The sequence below is a fragment of the Eptatretus burgeri genome, chromosome 11 (assembly GCF_056783735.1).
Source record: "Eptatretus burgeri isolate ZD-2024b chromosome 11, Ebu_testis_v1, whole genome shotgun sequence".
NCBI classification, from domain to species: Eukaryota; Metazoa; Chordata; class Myxini; order Myxiniformes; family Myxinidae; genus Eptatretus; species Eptatretus burgeri.
Genome location: NC_140971.1, coordinates 22,612,590 through 22,631,279, shown reverse-complemented (window position 1 = coordinate 22,631,279; position 18,690 = coordinate 22,612,590). Strand labels below are relative to the sequence as shown.

The following is an 18,690-nucleotide window of genomic DNA, read 5'->3' as shown; positions in this document are numbered from 1 at the left end:
AGTGATCTCCGGACCCGACCTATGAAAGGGCATCTCGGATAGACCTGGCGGTTCAGCAGGAGGATTCACCCTCTCCGAGTCTAAAAGTCTATTGGAGGGTCCCTCCATCGCTGGGTACCGGCAATATCGTTGCACGTGTCCTCTTCGCCCGCACCGGAAACAACTCCCCATAAAAGGCCCCCGTGAGTATCGGTGAAATGTCTCTTCCGGTTCCGGACCCCCTCGGCCATAATCAAATTGCTCTATTGGCTGGGCTGGACCCCGCCGCTTTGGCGCACTAACTACCGGATTCCCCTTTATCAAACTTGACAGTTTCTGGCAAATTTCCTGAAACATTTGGGTAATGCCAATTTCTCCCAGTCCCCCTCCCTGATCCTGGATCTCCGCCTGTCGGATCGTCACCGATGGCCTCTCTGGAACCCGACCCGGCCGACTCCACGAGGCCAGCCTGGCCGCGCACTCGGCCGCTCGGTGAACGGTGGGTGGATCTTGTAACTCCACTAGTGCTCGGACCTCAGGGTCAGGAAGAGCAGCTAAAAATTTCTCTAGTGCCAGTCTGTCCCATGCCTCCACTGTAAGGTCCCGATACGCGATCCTGACTGATTGGTAAATGTCCTGTGCCAGCTCCTGCACTGTCTCACCCGGCTTTAATCTGCGGTGCTGGAGCTGGGCCCGCACCAGATCACAGTTTTCCGCGAACCCAAACCGACGGCTCAACGCCTCGCAAATGTGGGAGCTGGTCAACATCCCTCCGCGATCACGTTTAACACATCTGCGGCTGGTCCCCGCAACGTTGCCACCAAATTCCCTGTACATTCCTGCTCATTCCACCCGTTTAGTCGGGAAATGCACTCAAATTGCGTCAGAAAAGCTTCAACGCTCCCTGACCCGTCAAAATTTACCAGGGGGATCACTTTTACGGTGGCCCGCTTCTCAGTTTCTCCCTTGTCCGAATCCAGCCCAGGGATCAAACACCCTTGTGGCTGCGTATCCAATTTCGGAGCCCACTGTGGCCAAAGATGTTTTGTGGTGAGGGTCTCATGGGTCAATTTTGCCTCCTGTTCCAAACGTTGAATGGACCGATTCACCTCTTCCCGCAGGAACTTCTGGGCCCGCACAACCTCCTCCAAGGCTCCGTCGCGAGTTTGTAGCTGCTCCTCAACCAACCCGGACACTACTTACAAAAGACGGCTCTACCAGGCCTTTATCCAAGACTTCATCTTGGCTCATAATTTTATCTTGTTCATCCAACCGAGCCTCCAATCCTTTTACCTCCTCCGCCAAATTCATCCCTTGCTTCCTCAGCTCTCCCCACTCTTCAACTTGCAGCTGCATACGAGCATCCACACAGGCACGATGACGTTCCAGGCTTTCATCCACTTTATCAACCCGAATGTTCGTTGCATCAATTTTATCTACCAATTTTTTCCGTATATTTTCCCCCTCCAATGTAATTTCTACCTTTGTTTCCTCCAATCTATCCTCGAATTTACTTTGTATTTCCCCCAATTTAACATCCACACACTCCTGCATCTCAGTTTTCATTTTCTCCATCTTTTCCCCCAATTCATCCCTCATTAAATCAATCCGTGCACCCAACTGTACCCCCATTACCCCCAATTGATCTGTCATTTCTGCCCTCTGTGTCACGAATTGATTTTCCATTTGTGCCATCATTTCTGCCATTTGTGCCCCCTGTGCCGTCATTTTTGCCCCCTGTGCTGTAATTGCACTCATTAAACGTTCCAACATTGTCCAGATCGTCATCGTGCCGGTTTCCGGCGCTGCCGGCTCCGTTACGGGCGATGAAGCACGGTCCACGCTCGGAATGGGGGAGGTTCCAACCCTACCCCCGTCTCTCCCTTCTTCCCCCGACTCGCTGCCAGACACGTGGCCTTCCTCCTCAAACATCTGCACATCCGCCATGGTGCAGAAGTCCCGTTTGCCGCCAATTAATTTAAATTTGAAAAATCCCGCCAAAATTTTCCCGCGCTCGCGCGCTTTTCTGTAGTAATTTTATATTCCAATTCGTGGCGAGATTTTAATCCTGGTATATCATTTAGAGGGGTTCGAACATCCCACTCCTGACACCAATGTGACGTCCACGGGACTTGAACAGTCCCGCCAACGTAGAATGAGCCGAAACGATGGAGGCGGTTTATTTATTTATAACCCAAACATGGCGGTTCTAATCGCTCTACCGCAAATGGGACGAGGAAGGTGGCACGAGTCACTTTTCACTGAGTTGATGATGTTTATTTGTTTTTACTATTAACCAGAAATAACAAGACTCGGCAAGAAAAGAGCTCCGGGGCGATTCGAAGGGATGGTGTGGGATCGGGCGTGGGGAAAAACACAGACAATTCCAATGAATATACAGATCTCAAACCTCTAAGGCGCCAAGTGCACACACAAAACGTAGCTATTTCTGGTGGTCAGGCTGGACCGTGGTGTGGACGCAACTGTCCCTGGATCGGCGTCGGACGAGCTGGCCTTGCTCTCGTCAGGGGGGTAGGAGAAACCGTGGTGCTGTCGACATCCTGGTCTTGGCCCAAGTCCGCTCACAGCCGCCAGGGAACCAGTTCTGGCGCCAAGTTGCGATCAGGAGAGGGAGGCAGGTCCGCCCGCCGTTCGACCCCGTACTCCGAGTCAGCAGAACCCCAGAGCCAACCAAGGTGAGGCACGAGGCTCAGCAAGGCTCCAAGACACGATGAAGAACACGATTGAATCAGCACAACAACAAGGACGCTCTCCGCGCAACAGCCTCCACACCAAAAAAACACGATCGTTTTGTCCCGATCTTCTTCCTCTTCTCTTTTTGACCCCGAACAGAACCTTTTTATCCTCCTGCCCTCGTCACTTCCAATCGAGCCATTTATTGGCCCACCGCCGTCGCCTTCTGCCAATCGTGATCACGGGGCGGAGCCATCCGCTGCACTGTCCTGTGACGTCACGGCCAGTCTCCAGAGATTACCAAAAGGGGTTTACACACACACTTACCCTATCCCGTGTCCCTATCTAATTCCATGACAATTATCATTTCCCCCCTTGAAGAAATGAACATTTACTAGACAACTTATCACCACTGAATTGCTATTTATTACATCGAGATCCTGGTAAACTCGAACAGCATGGCATACCTAATTAAACATCCTAATTACCCTTTGAATGCATACCCCCCCCCTCAAACGTAACAATATTATACACCGTAGCCTTGGCGTTGAAGTCTTTCTGACAGCTGAGCTTGACCCCAGCGAAAGTGAACAGTTAGAACAAACCCCAACTTTCAAGAGACTGTTGTGGCATATAAATGCCAAAACATGTTTAGCCTCATTGGGAAATATTCTGCCAAATTTAGAAAAAAAAGTGGAAAATTCATCATTTTTTTACAATTGAAATGAAATAGCCCAATTTGCTGATGCTGTTAAAAAAGTAATTTAATCAACAATAAGTTGATTTGTTGAGAAATTTTTTCATGCTTGTGTTTTTCAGAAAGTTTATTTATGTGTTTTTCCATGTACTCTTTCAGAATGCATTTCAAGGTTTTTTCACTTAAACTTAACAATTGATTCTGTGACAGAGCAGTAGCTGGAGAACTTGTCAACCAACAACTCATATTCACAGAGTGGTGATCAGATGTGTTTCTGCCTTCGTAATCCTCGGCTGTGAAATGGTCACCACAAATGACAAGTCTATCCAAAGGGTCCTCTTTACCCGTTTTCTTTGGGGGAAAATTCGCCCGTTTTGTTTGTACAAATCTTATCCACTGCCGGCAAATGTTTGATTCCTTCGGGAATCGGTGGAAGCGATTACCCGTTTTCCAACCATTTTCGCAAAACATGACGACACACGTACGAGGCATGATGTACAAATATCCAAATAACTTTGTTCTACAATAATTCAAAATAAAAAACAGGATAATATAGACAGTTGCAAGCTCAAAAAAAAGTGAAAGAACGGCCCGCTGAACTGGACACTTCTTCAATGAGCGAGTGAGCGTCTGCTTTGTTTTGGAGAACGTGACGTCACCATCCATATTTGGCATGCGGCTGTTTTTTTCAACAGCCTCAATAAATAACAACTTCAGAGTTAAATTCCATTAATTTGCCCAATAGTTAGGCAACCACAATGGTTTGCATCAAACTATTTAATACACATATAATCATATTGATAAATTTTCAGAACATGTTTGGTGACCCACAACCTGCTCTTTAATTCATTACACGCTGGCTGGCTTTCAGCTTTGGCTAAATTCAGAGTACTGTGGTCTACGGCCATGATTCAGCACATCGAACGGCTAAGAGAGATAGAGATAGAGATAGATAGATCTGCGTTTGTACTGACAATGAAGTTATGTTCGCTTGGAGGTGGGGATCAGAAACGAAGGAACAATATATTTGTGTTGAGTGCATCCAGTGATAAATCCATAACACACTACATGAACAAAAGTATGGAGACACCTGCTCATTCCAAAATCACGGGCATTAATATTGAGTTGGTCGCCCCCCCCCCCCCCCCATGCTGCAATAACAGCCTCCACACTTCTGAGAAGGCTTTCCACTCGATGTTGGAACATGGCCGTGGGGATTTGCTTCCATTCAGCCACAAGAGCATTAGTGAGGTTGGGCACTGATGATGGGCGATTAGGTCTGGCTTGCAGTTGGCGTTCCAATTCATCCTAAAGGTGTTTGGGGTTGGTCAGGGATGGTCAGGGCTCTGGTGATGGATGCGGTTGGTCAGGGCTGGCCAGGGCTCTGGTGATGGATGGTCAGGGCTCTGTGCAGACCAGTCAAGTTCTTCCACAACAATCTCGACAAACCATTTCTGTATGGACCTCGCTTTCTGCACGGGCGCATCGTCATGCTGAAACAGGAAAGGGCCTTCCCCAAACTGTTGCCACAAAGTTGGAAGCACAGAATCGTCTAGCTCTAGAATGTCATTGTATGCTGTATCATTAAGATTTCCCTTCTCTGGAACTAAGTATCCGAGCCCGAACCATGAAAAACAGCCCCAGACCATTATTCCTCCTCCATCAAACTTTACAGTTTGCACGGTACGTGAAGGCAGGTAGCATTCTCCTGGCATCCACCAAACCCAGCTTAGTCCGTCGGACACATAGATGGTGAAGCGTGATTCATCATTCCAGAGAACGCGTTTCCACTGCTCCAGAGTCCAATGGCAGTGAGCTTTACACATATCCAGCCGACAATTGGCATTACGCATGGTGATCTTAGGCTTGTGTGCGACTGCTTGGCCATGGAAACCCATTTCAGCTCTCGACGAACAGTGTTTGTGCTGCCGTTGCATCCAGAGTCAGTTTGCAACTCGGAAGTGAGTGTTGCAACTGACGACAGATGATTTTTCCGTGCTACACGCTTCAGCACTCGGTGGTCTCATTCTGAAAGTTTGTGTGGCCGACCACTTCACGGCTGAGATGTTGTTGCTCCAAGACGTTTCCACTTCACAATAACAGCATTTACAGTTGACTGGGGCAGCTCGAGCACGGCAGAAATTTGTCCAACTGACTTGTTGGAAAAGTGACATTCTTTGACGGTGCCATGTTGAAAGTCACTGAGTTCTTCAATATGGCCCGTTCTGCCAATCTTTGTCTATGTCACCTCTGTCAGGTCAGGTTTGATCTGTGACCTGCTACAGGTACCATGTAAACCTGTACTAACCTGTTCCATGGTCGGGTTGTCGGCGACTAAACCGTCTCCCCCACCAGGTTTCTGGTGAGGAGGGTGTTTGGATATGGACACCCAGCAGGATTAAAAACAAAACCTGTCAAAGGGCGGAGGAGCTCCTTGTGAGCCAACGGCCATCCATATCTAGTGCCCAACTGTGTCTGCGGACGTCATCCTGCAGTTGGGTCACTTCTTATTAGGAGGTTGGTGGCAGGATTTGCACTCCGGCCACCGTAAAACGCTTCATTCCGCAAAACGCAAAAACGCAAAAAAATCTGAAAACCCACTCCGTGGGAGTACCTCCTGTGCAGCTTCCCTTCGCAGGGCAGCTCACCGGATGACGGGATTGGGGCAAAGCCTTCGGGACCCCCAATCTTTGATAGGAGGGAAACCACGGGGTAACATCCCTGGGTCAGATTGCGGGAGAGTGTGTCGGAGTGGTGCTGAGGTGTCTTCCACCAGACGGCGGTCTCCTTGGGTTAACCTGAGGGGGTCCCTTCGGGTGGGTGCCTGGAATGTCCTATCCCTAAGAGAGGATGATCACCTGTCTCTGTTATCATCTGAGCTCAAGCGTTTGGACATCGGGATTGCAGCTCTCTCTGAGGTTCGGAGACCGGATTGCGGCGAGATAATGGTGGGTGGTTACACCTACTATTGGTCTGGTCGCTCTGATGGTTACCATACCCAAGGAGTTGCTGTAGCTGTGTCCAATAAGCTGACCCCAATGATAATTGAGGTAACACCGGTCAACGAGCGTATTATGAGATTAAGGATTCGTCACTCCTTCGGTGTCATTTCCCTGGTCTCTGTTTATGCTCCGACTGAGGCGAGTGATCTCACCGTGAAGGATGCATTCTACGCCACACTCGAGTCTGTGGTTCATCAGTGCCCCAGACGAGATACACTTCTAGTCTTGGGGGATTTCAATGCATCGACTGGAACTGATAGGGACGGTTATGAGGTGTGTGTTGGTCCCCATGGGTCAGGAACTATGAACCAGAATAGCACTAAGTTCCTTGACTTTGCAAGAAGTCATGGACTTAGGGTGGCTGGTTCATGGTTTCAGCGCCCACAAGCTCATCGCTGGACTTGGTATTCCAACGCTGGCGGTGTGGCAAAGGAGATTGACCATGTCCTCATTGACGGTCGTTGGAGGATGATCCAGAACTGCAGGGTCTACCGGAGTGCTCAGTTCCTCAATAATGACCACAGGCTTGTAGCAATTCTAAAGCTGCACCTTAAATCCTGGAGAATGGTACCATCCCAGCTGAGACTGGATGTTGCCAAGCTCAGGGATGAGAGAGTAGCTGAGGAGTTTGCGAACAGGCTGAGTGGACACTTGGGGGGTCTGGGTGCTTTGGGGGGTCCTGAAGAGTTGTGGAGCGCCTTCAAGACCACCGTCCTTGATGTTGCCGGTGGATGCCTTGGAGCTCACCGCAGGGCAAAGAAGAATTTTATCTCTCAAGGGACACTGGATACCATTGACCAGAGTCGCAGGGCCAGGCTGAATGGCAGAGCTGAGCTGTTCAGGGAGCTGAGGCGTAAAACTGTACGTGCACTGAGGGTGGACAAGGAGGCCTATGTGCGAGGAATCTGTGAGGGGGTAGAGCATCACCTGTGGACAGGTGATTCTCCTCCCGCTTACAGGGGAATTCGCGCATTACGTTCATCCAAGCCCATCCCTCAGAGCACTACAGTTCGAGCAGAGAGTGGTAGGCTCTTGACAGAGGAGTCTGAAGTGAAGGCCCGCTGGGCCGGTTACTTTGAGCGGTTGTACCAGGCTGATCCCCCAACTGTCGAGTTGGACGTCAAGGGTGTTACAATCCCTGTTGCTGACCCTCGAATCAACTGTGGTCCACCTACGCTTGTGGAAACACGGGCTGCGGTGAACCAGTTGAAACGGGGCAAAGCTCCAGGGATCTGTGGCATCCATGCCGAACTTCTCAAGGCTGGTGGAAATGCTGCACTCGTGTCGTTGCATGCAGTTTTGTGCTCTGCCTGGAACACAGGCATCATCCCAACTGACTGGAAGAGGGGCCTTGTTGTCCCTCTCTGGAAAGGGAAGGGTGATCGCCAAGACTGCAACAACTACCGAGGGGTGACGCTGCTCTCAGTGCCGGGCAAGGTCTTTGCTCGGATAATTCTCGATAGGGTTCGCCACCATCTGCTTGAGCACCAGCGTCCAGAGCAGTCAGGCTTTACACCAAAGAGGTCAACGATTGACCATATCCTTGCACTTCGTGTCCTCACCGAACACAGACGAGAGTTTCGGCAGGGGCTGCTTGCAGCCTATGTTGATCTCTGTAAAGCGTTCGATTCAGTGAATCGGGATGTCTTCTGGAGGATTCTTGGTCTTCGTGGGGTGCCACCAAAACTGATCGATCTGATGTCTGAATTCTACTCTGGTACTGAGAGTGCTGTGAAGTGTGGTGGTACCATCTCTGACTTATTTCCAGTTGTTACTGGAGTTCGTCAGGGATGTGTACTTGCCCCCACACTTTTCAGCACTTGTATGGACTGGATTCTAGGGAGGATGTCGGAGAGATCAAGTTGCGGTGCGTCATTTGGGAATATCAAGATCTCGGACCTTGACTTTGCAGATGATGCAGTCATCTTTGCGGAGACTTTAGACATCCTCTTGGGGGCCCTCGAGGTGCTGAATGAGGAGTCGGAGCCGTTGGGATTACGGGTTTCTTGGGTCAAAACTAAGATCCAGGCTTTCGGTGACATCTTGGATGCTGCTGTCCTGTCTGTGTCTGTTTGTGGTGAGGATGTTGAGGTCGTGGAGAGATTCACTTACCTTGGCAGTGATATTCATGTCTCTGCTGGCTGCGAGTCAGAGGTCAATAGACGTCTGGGTCGGGCCTGGGGAGTCATGGATTCACTGGATCATGGGGTGTGGCACTGCCGGTACCTGTGCGGGAGGACGAAAGTCCGAGTCCTCAGGTCCTTGGTACTTCCAGTCTTGCTCTATGGGTGCGAGACTTGGACTCTGACCAAGGATCTGAGACGGAGACTTAATTCCTTTGGTACCAGGTCTCTTCGGAGAATCCTTGGCTATCGCTGGTCGGATTTTGTGTCCAACGAGCGGTTGCTGAGAGAGACTCGGATGAGATTTGTTACCTGCATAGTCCGTGAGCGTCAGTTGCGGCTGTATGGACATGTGGCTCGTTTTCCTGACTCTGATCCTGCTCACTAGATTCTCTCAGCGAGGGAGTCTCATGAGTGGAGGAGACCAGTGGGTCGACCACGTGCCTCATGGTTGCAACAGGTTGACCATCATCTCAAGGAGATGGGGATGGGCCTGGCATCTGCCTGGGGGATGGCCAGACGGAGGCCCCTGGAGTACCGGCGGAAAGTGGACGCAGCGACGTGCTGTTCTGGCACATGCTCCCATACCTGACCTGACCTGACCTGAGATTGCATGGCTATATGCTTGATTTTATACACCTGCCAGCAATGGGTGTGGCTGAAATAGTCAAATCCACTAATGAGAAGGGATGTCTGCATACTTTTGGCCATGTCGTGTACATCTCATGTTAAATATTGGCCCTTCTGTAGAACACAAAGATATAAACAATTGATGATTCCAACCATGACTGCCATGCTGAATTCTATGATTTGCATGTACGGTATTTACAATGAATTACATGATGAGTCACAAGGTTGCTTCCTATTTATTTATTGTTATTTTTCTTATGCAGCCTGTGTCCGCTGGCTGCATTATTTTCTGGGGGCACAGCTGTGCCGCTGATGTTACGAGTAAGCAGGTACTCATTTTGCCAACCTCGGAAGGGATGAGAGGCTGACTCGACCCACCTGGTGTTAATTCAGTGGAACGACAGGGACTTGAACTCAAGGCCCTAGGATCTTAAGCCAGCCACCTTAACCGTTAAGCCAACGCCAAGCTTATTGTATCCTTAAATGTCCATTTCCCCATTTTTTTCTATTATTTATTTATTTCCATTGGTCCTTCATGTAATAACTTTTGTTGTAATCTAAAATGTGTCCTTATTTCTTGCTAATTTGCATTTTTATTCCATATATATATTTTGTTGCATATTTGTATTAATGTAATTTTATGAATACTATTTATATAGATATATTTCTCAGTTTTATGAAACACTGTTTGATGATTGTAAACTTGACAAATATCAGTCTTTGGACTGCCTTGTCCAGTGTTTGACATTCTCAATAAACCTAAATAATTGATCGATCGATTGATTCAGGGATTTGAACGAAAAAGTATCAAGAAAATGACAATTTTATTGGAATATATTTTTATTGGACAAAAAAGATGGGGAAATGGACATTTAAGGATACAATATGCTTGGCGTTGGCTTAACGGTTAAGGTGGCTGGCTTAAGATCCTAGGGCCTTGAGTTTGCACCGCAATTTAAATCAAACGTATGAAGGAACGAGAAAATACATGACACTTGCGACAAAACACGGAGAATGAAAACCGGGATTTTCAAACCAACATTGTCATTTGTAGTACACATTTGCAGGGCATCGTAGATGGGATGAATGGCATCACATGATGTCGACCGGTCAGATATGGCAAATGATACTTTAGATGGATATCAAGAATTCGAACACTGACAATGGCAATAGGATGGTGGTCCGGAATCATGGTGCTTGACGTGAACACAGTCAAACTCAACAGTAGAAAGAGATCATTTGAGTTTTTTTATCATGATGACATGCAAAGCCACACTTCCTGCCGAGTTCGCCTCCAGATTTTGAGTCCTGTATTCTCCGCTTTTGAATGTCTTGTTACTTCCATGTAAAGATGTGTTGCCTCACAGTGTAGAACTTTTGGAGGAGTTTATCCTTCATATCATGGCAGGATGGAATAGGAACATCGAGAGTCATGTCATCATCTTCTTCAACGAGTTTCACGAATAAGTTCTTCTCTTTCAGCTGGCCTTCGACCTCTCCAAAGTAACGCTTTCCAGTGATGAAGAGTTTCATTCCTTTGTCCGAGCAATGGGTGAGACAGCCTTCCTTGCATTCCTTGAGCAGTCAGATCTGTTCAAATCAGGGGCAACATGGTGCCTTGAAACCACGTGACCGGCGATCGGTCAATCAGTGTTCCATGGAGAGAACAAAAGATGGCCAGACTCTTTCGATACGGCACTGACCACAGCCATGCCCTCAGCCAATGATGTTACCCTGCAGCCTTGTTCTGCATACAACAAAAGAAGAATCAGACTTCTGGTAGTACTAGTAGTGTCTCCACTTGTAGTGCTCAGGTTTGTAAACTTTTATGACCTTTTTGAGTGGTGTTTCTTGATATTTTTTTTGATTTTTTTTTTACTCTAAAATGATTTGGGTGTCTGTGTCCATGTCCTATTTCTTTTGATACAGTGAGTCACAGATACGCTATGATCATTACCTGTTGCCGTGTGCCCTTTTTGAGCTTGCTTCCCTCCATGAGATTGAGGGAAACATTGAAGAAGCACGCAAGCATCTGCTCCTCGCCAGGTAATGTCCAACCTCGAACACAAATTTCAGTGGTGAGAGAGAGAGACTATGTTGTCGGGTAATGTAGCAATACATTTTTTGAAAGATCGGAAGCAATTGGTATCATTTAAATGCTCAGTCATCTCCCTAAATTCATCACCTTTTTCTCAGCTCTTGCATTTGTCACTTCCAGAAACGGTTACAAGAACTACTCCATGGAGTCTCGGATCCATTTCCGCTTACACGCAACACTTTCATCATTGGGAAATGGCGGAACAAATGGAGCCACTTCATAACTTGCATCTTCACCATTCTCTTCCATCCACCTTCCATCAATGTACTGTATTCTTCCATCCACCTTCCATCGATGTACTGTATTTTCTTTGGGCTCTTCATTACCATTTAGCACACCCCACTAGACAAAGCAACTACCAACATTACCTGCAATATTGTTTTTCTCCTTGTTCTGCTCTTGTCAGACTCTCCCTGTTGCTTCTTCCTCATCAATCTGAGAGAAGAGTAGAAGGTTGTACAAAAAAACGATTAATTTATGTTAATTTCCAGCATGCTGTATTAACTTACGAGGTTGTTTTGTATGATTGTTCAAATTTTAATTTATCTTATTTTACGAGGTGCTCAAATGGGTCTTTCATGACTCCAAGTCTGAGGTTCTGGAAATAGAGTCAGGACTCTGTACTTTACAATTGGTGACATACTGGCACAGTTATATCCAGTCATTGGATCATTGGGCTGTCTGGAAGATCATTTGCAAATGGTTGATCTTCACTTCACAGCTGCTTTTCCTCTGGTACAAATGTAAATTTAATATAGTGGTATAGTTAGATGTGGAGTGCCATTCCACAATGTGGCATCTTTTCTTTTATTTTCATTTTTGATCAGTTCTGTTGACCTGCTTCCATAAAATAACATCATACCTGAACTTGTCTGCAATGGTTAACGAAGAATAGCTTTCATCCTTGCTTTACGCTTTCACCAATACGGGACTTTCAAAATGACTTATGAATGTTAACGTTCGTCTTTGTAACATAATTTTCAGCATTAAGATGAAGGAGTGGTAATTTCAAAATGGTTAACCATAATTGTTCTGCTCCTGGATGCAAATCAGACTCACAAGAATATAGGAAATACAAGAAATATCCATGGATGTTCACAGGATGTTCACAAATCTGCCATGTTCACAGGAGATACTCCCCCAAGGTCCATTGTCCATTCACGAGCAGCGATGATCGAGGGTTAGGGTAGAGCATGCCCGTTCACAGTTATTCCGGCCTTGTACCGGTCCACATTGTCAGGAATCTGAAGTATGGGCAGCTGTAAGATCTCAGCCCTGCCTGTGAGCTCAGAAGATTCTCCAACTCTTTATTACTTTAGCGGCAGACCCCTTTCTCTAAGAGTACTTCTCCAAGTATTTTTGACTTATTTTAGAAGCTTTATGAACAACTTTAGCTGATAATCCTTATCTCGCATGTGTGATGTACGTTGGCATATCCTGATTGCCGCTGTTGCGCATGGTTTCTACACATGCTCGCAAAGTATTCTGGGGCAGATTACATCACTTTGAAAATCCTGCATTTTATCTCTGTGTATCCCCTATCCCCTCTCTTGTAATAGACTGTAAATTTGGTATTCAAAAATGAAAGCAGCAACAACGAGAGGGGAAGCACTCTGCAGAGTGCAAAACCTCCGCCGCCAATACTGCTAGGTCACTCAAGTGAACCTGATATCCTATTCATTCAATTTGACATCAACAGTGCTCACAGAGTTATAGTTTGCAACTTTCCCTTTTACTTTTAACTTTTACATGCTCAATTCATTCGTCATAACTAGATTCCTTGAGACAGAAATTGATTTTACGTGGGTATATCCACCTGAAGTTCCAAAATCAGCCGCAATTATAATTTTGGCATGTTTTTTGTTGGAAATCACGTATAACATGTATAAATGCAAAAAAAAAAAAAAAAAATCGAAATTTTGTTGAAAAAAAAAGTTGCAAAATTTTTTTTTTCTCTCTAACAATTTTTTTTTTTTGGGGGGGGGGTTGGAAATCACTTAAAACATGCAGAAATGCAAAAAAAAAAGTTTCAAATATTTTTTCAAAATGGCCGCCATAGCGGCCATATTGGATTTTGGATCTAATCTAATCTCAGAGCTAATCCAAAATTTAATGGCATGATCCTTGGACCATACCTAATCCCCCCACCAAGTTTCGTCCAAATCCGTTGAGGAGTTTTTCCGTAATACTGTTCACAAACAAACAAACAAACAGAAAGGGGTGAGAACAATAACCTCCGATCTTCGATGGCGGAGGTTAATTAAAACATCGCCTCCCAAGAGGAATGTCTAAGGTCCGACGGTTCGACCATCAAATGGTCTTCATTGAAAGCTGTTAGCCTCCGGGGTGTCGATGAAAACGATGTTAGGTCTCCCAATCTGCATATTGTAGTTGTGTAATGCCCACCTTCCCTTCCTTGGGAGGACAACACCAGTTCCCCAATGCCTGCACAGTCCCGGATAAACACTGCTTGGTGGTTCATTACCTCCACCACCGAAGGGAGACAGAGGTTATGTTTTCATCCTTGTCTGTCCGTCAGTCTGTTTGTTTGTGAGCATGATATCTCAAAAAGTTATGAACGGATTCGGACAAAACTTGGTGAAAGCTAGTTTGTGTGATAAAGCCAAATTGATTTGATTTTGGTGAAGATCCGGATCTGGATACGAGAATGATATAAAAAAAAATTAAATGATTCTTCACCATTGAGAGATAGACCTAAAGGCGCTGTCACACCTTGACGTTTTAGCCAGCAATGGCAACGTATAAAAATGTATGTAAAACGTTGGCGCACGCTGAAGTTTTGAGGTTTTTAAAATAAAAGTTTTGGACGTATTCATAACGTGTTGGTCGTATGCATAACATATTAATATCGGGCACAGAACGTTTCGTTGTCTTATAGATAACTTATACCAACGAATGCTTAGCCTGTTGTCGGCGTTCACAACCTATGCCCAACGATAGTTTAACTTAGGCAAAGCGCGCTGCACGTATCGCCGGCGAACTCGTGGTGTAGCCTGTTAAAAAGCTGCCGCACGCCGATTTAAATCATAACCGCCTGAAAATTGGAAGTGTCAACATCGCAGTCACACCTTGACGATTTAGCCAGCGTATGCCGACCTATGAAAAATGTGTGTAAAACGCTGGCACACGTCGAATACGGTATGGGTAGGTTGTGTATACGTTAGGAGCACGCTGAAAAATGATGAAGTACGCTGTCATATTCCGTGGTATGTCTAGTACGTCGTGAAATTTGAAGCATGCTGAAAATTTTACAACGTACTCGACGTATGGCTCACAAGTTCCGCATACGCTGGCATAAGTTCTCTGCACGCTCCGTGATCGTTGACACACGTCGGACACATGGTACTTGTAAGTTACTCATAAGTGGAAACACGTCGAGGTAATGTTTAGCATACCCGAAACTTAATTTTTAACCTATGAGTAACGTGCTTTGAACCTGAGTAGCGTGCTTTGAACCTATGTGTAACGTGTCTCAAACGCACATTGTCGTATGTAGACAAATTTGATTGACGTCTTCCGGACGACCACAGAACTTAATGAACGCGTTTCTAACTTACATCTACCGTATGATGGCGTATTGGCAGCGTTGAGGGGAATTGGTATATACAAATGGGCTTCACAAGAGGAACCCGTCAGTGTTCCAGACTCCATGTTGAGTATATGTCAATGTCAGTAGTATCAGTAGTAGTAGTAGTAGTAGTAGTAGTAGTAGGTGAGCATGTCAGTAGTAGTAGTAGTAGTAGTAGTAGTAGTAGTAGTAGTAGTAGTAGTAGTATTGGTAGTAGTAGTATGTCCATGTCAGTCGTAGTAGGTGAGCGTGATGGGGAGGGTGTGGGTGATGATGGATCCTCGTTGCGTCCACGAATAGGAGACTATTTAAGGATAGGAGACTTTGCACCATTGTTCGATTCGGCTAATTTTTTTTTCTCATTCCCACGATGAACTATTTTTTTGTTTCAGTTTTAAAAGTATTCAAAACGACTTGGACAAATGCATAATGTACTTGTAATGAACACAGAACGCTTTGATAACTTATACATAAGTTATACCAACGATTGATTAGCGTGTTTTAGGCGTCCACAACCTACGCCCAACGATAGTCTAACGTTTGCATAGCGTGGCAGCGTATCGTCGACGATTACGTGAGGTTTTCTATTCATAGGCTGCAACTTCACTTTTAATAAATGCCTGTCACTCGCCCATTGTTTTTGGACACTGGTGCTCGGCAATTGAAATCGTTTCTATTGAGCGAGTTGAATTGCTTCCACTGGACTATTGAAATGATTTAATAATAATGCTTGGTTATCCTTGGACCCACTCTGGCTGGCAGCTCGTCGAACATCGCTGGGGGCATTCGCAGGAAGTTGCTGAAGGATGCATGGTCTTCGTTCCGGAGTTCCACCATGAGCTGGTCATATATACCGTAAAAGGCGTCGCCTCCCGATCCATGGTCTCACCCAGTTCCTTCTCCTACGTTCACATCTTCTTCTCCCGGCTCTATTGGCACGCAACTGGTGCAGTGTCACCTCGATGAGGTCATGTTGATGTTCGAGGACAGGGAGGTATTGTCGTCTCAGCATTGCTGTATCCTCCATCTCTCGGAATGACATGGACATGTACTCACCACGAAGTCTAAAAAAAAGACGGGTTCCTCCTGCGAAGCCGCTTTTTATATACCAATTCCCCTAATCGCTGCCAATACGCCATTATACGGTGTCTGTAAGTTAGAAACGCGTTCATTAAGTTCTGTTGTCGTCCTGAAGACGTAAAATACGTCTACCTCTTTTTCAAGTAACATGTTGCAAAGTGTGAACAACGTTCGTGTAGCGTGTTTACAAAACGTTACTCATCGGTTAGAAATAAGTTTCGGGTACGCTAAACATTACCTCGACGTGTTTCGACTTATGAATAACTTACAAGTAACGTGTGCTGACGTGTGTCAACGATAGCATAACGTGCCTACAACTTATGGCCAGCGTAGCGGAACGTGTGAGTTATACGCCGGCATACGTCGTAAAATTTCAAGCATGCAAAAATTTGAGGACAACCCAAAAGTACAACGTTTAAAGCCAGCGTACTATGACTTATGGCAGTGTTTTTCAGCGTGCTCTTAACGTATACAAAACGTACCCATAACGAATTTGACGTGTGCCAGCGTTTTAGACAAATTTTTCATAAATCGGCATACGCTGGCTAAATCGTCAAGGTGTGACAGCGGCTTCACAGCGATACATTACATGACATTTCAAAAAGTTATGGACAGATTATGACAAAACTTGGTGGATGAGTTGGGGAGGTGACAATAACAAGCTGATTCAATTTTGGGGTGTGACATAGACGAATGGTCCGGATGCTTATTCAGCCTATCAGTGAGATACAAAACGTAAACTGTTCTGCCTCGGCCAGGAGGTATGCACTCGACTGAGTGCCGTTGTCCTTTTTACTGCAACTAGTTTTCTTTATGAGCTTGTACATCTAGTTATTTAATTTCCTCTTCTAATTAGTTACTATCTTCAGTTTGGAAGTGTTTGTGTCGTACCAGCATTAGGTGTTGGATTTGCCAATCTGTGATTTGCTAATCTCACACCCTTCCCACCCACACCCCAAATATATATCTATATATTTTATTTTAGACATAATGTCAGGATCTGTGGTTTTATTGCAGATTCCCTTTGTTTATACGTTGGATGATCTTATGTAGAGCCCACACCTTTATACAGGTGTTCTTAATCGGGAGGGACATGATTCATACTGTTCCTTCAAGAAGGACAGCTCAGAATCTGAGAATTGTATCTTGACATTGCTATCCAGCATCCTTATCCAGAAGGGATTACCTCATACATGAGAACTGTCATCAATTTGTTTGGGGTATTTGGGGATGAAGCATTTGCTGGATTAATTATTTCTCTCGGCTCATTGAGCAGCTGGACTCTGCTCTTGTCGAGACCGGCGTGTGGTTTTGTTTGGTCATTCTTGTATCTTTATTATGTACCTCATTCATGCATTAATACTTGCAGTCATTATTTACATTATTTGAGAGGTTTAAAAAACGAGTTTTCTTCTGGCACAATCTGCCAAAATTTTATTTATTTATTCTTACGTCATCCATACTGCAGGGTACAGTCAGCTGGCAGGGTTTATGGGAAATGTTGAACAGATGCATGCCGATTATTTAATGTTTCCATATCGCACCTGTTTGTCACTCATCGTCACCTGATTGTGCATAATTTTTTGCTAAACGGACTGTAATATCATTCCTGAATTGTGGTTATTTATTGGTAACACAAATTGTTTTGGCAATTCCTTTCTGTCAGATGTCGAGAAAGTGGTCGATGATGAATTTTCGAATGATTGTAGGATTAGTTGCTTTCTTAATTGAATAAGATGTTACAAAAAGATGATGATATCTATCAAGAACTTCTTGGTTCAGTATGGCCTCAACTCCGGTGTATTTTTTTTGTTTGTTTTTTTTTAATCGGTGAGCGTTGGGCCTCAGTTGCACAACGAGCATCTGTGTGCACATTGCACCTGCCTTTTCTTGGTGGCACCATTGCTTATAATATCAGGTAAATGTGTTTACAAAACATTTACCAACCACACTGTTAGTAATCGCAATATCACTCTGGGCTTTATAAGATTAGCTTCAGTCAATTGACTGCATGCTAATCTGATTATAATGCCAAAGAAGCAAAATTGTTTCTTTGGACCAATGTCAAAGCCACGACCATTCTTTTAGACAAATTGAAACCCCATCATTAAAACGAAGGCCTGAATGCACTGCTCTATCATTTCGGATAAGGCTGGACCAGTCTTGCTTAAATACATTTGTTCATGTTTGAACATCTCACAAGTTTGATTTTAGTTTGTAACTTCTTTCTCAGCCTATTTGTACATCTTCTATTTTATGAGCCAAGACATTGTTTAACTTTCTCACTATTTTCATACAAGCCAATCCATCCCAGTGTACACAAATGAATGCTGTAAACTATGTGCATTTCTGTTTTTTGGGTTGATCTTGAGTATCCTCTTGTTTGAAAAGATGAGTTGAATGATTACATGGCAAGCTCTGATCAGGATCGTCTGCAGGTTTGTACAATACATTGTTTATTTATGTACTTGCCTTTCCTATTATCAATTGAAATCTACCATTTCCAGCAGACCGATGCAAAATGTACCTCCTCTGTATTATGGAAAATGGTTCTTGTTTGGATTGTCTTGATCATAACATTCCAAACCAAATACTGCGTGCACGTGTCGGAATATTCTTACAGATAATCTTTCAATGTGCCCGATTTTGCTGTCTACATCTGATGCAACTGCTTATTGGTCTCCTTTACTTTTAATAAAATATTTACAAATAACCAAACGTAAGTGTTTGTGATGACTTTAAAAGCAAGAACTTTATGAAGAAAAGAACAACCTTGAATTGTGACAGCAAACTATCCT

At 45.1% G+C, this 18,690-nt stretch overlaps 1 protein-coding gene across 6 annotated transcripts in view; it reads left to right on the top strand.

Annotated features, from left to right (window-relative positions):
- The window catches only part of LOC147016661 (tetratricopeptide repeat protein 39B-like), a 141,362-nt gene extending 122,752 nt beyond the window's left edge, over positions 1-18,610 (top strand). For 2 of the 6 annotated variants that reach the window (XM_085845544.1, XM_085845543.1), the window contains exons 18-19: positions 11,055-11,171; positions 11,344-18,610. In XM_085845544.1, the coding sequence (XP_085701670.1) occupies positions 11,055-11,171; positions 11,344-11,446 (220 nt within the window). In that variant the 3' untranslated portion in view covers positions 11,447-18,610. The remainder of the gene's footprint in view (positions 1-11,054; positions 11,172-11,343) is intronic. The other 4 variants (XR_015049148.1, XR_015049147.1, XR_015049145.1 and 1 more) reach the window with 4 other exon arrangements.
- Positions 18,611-18,690: the final 80 nt, after the last annotated feature.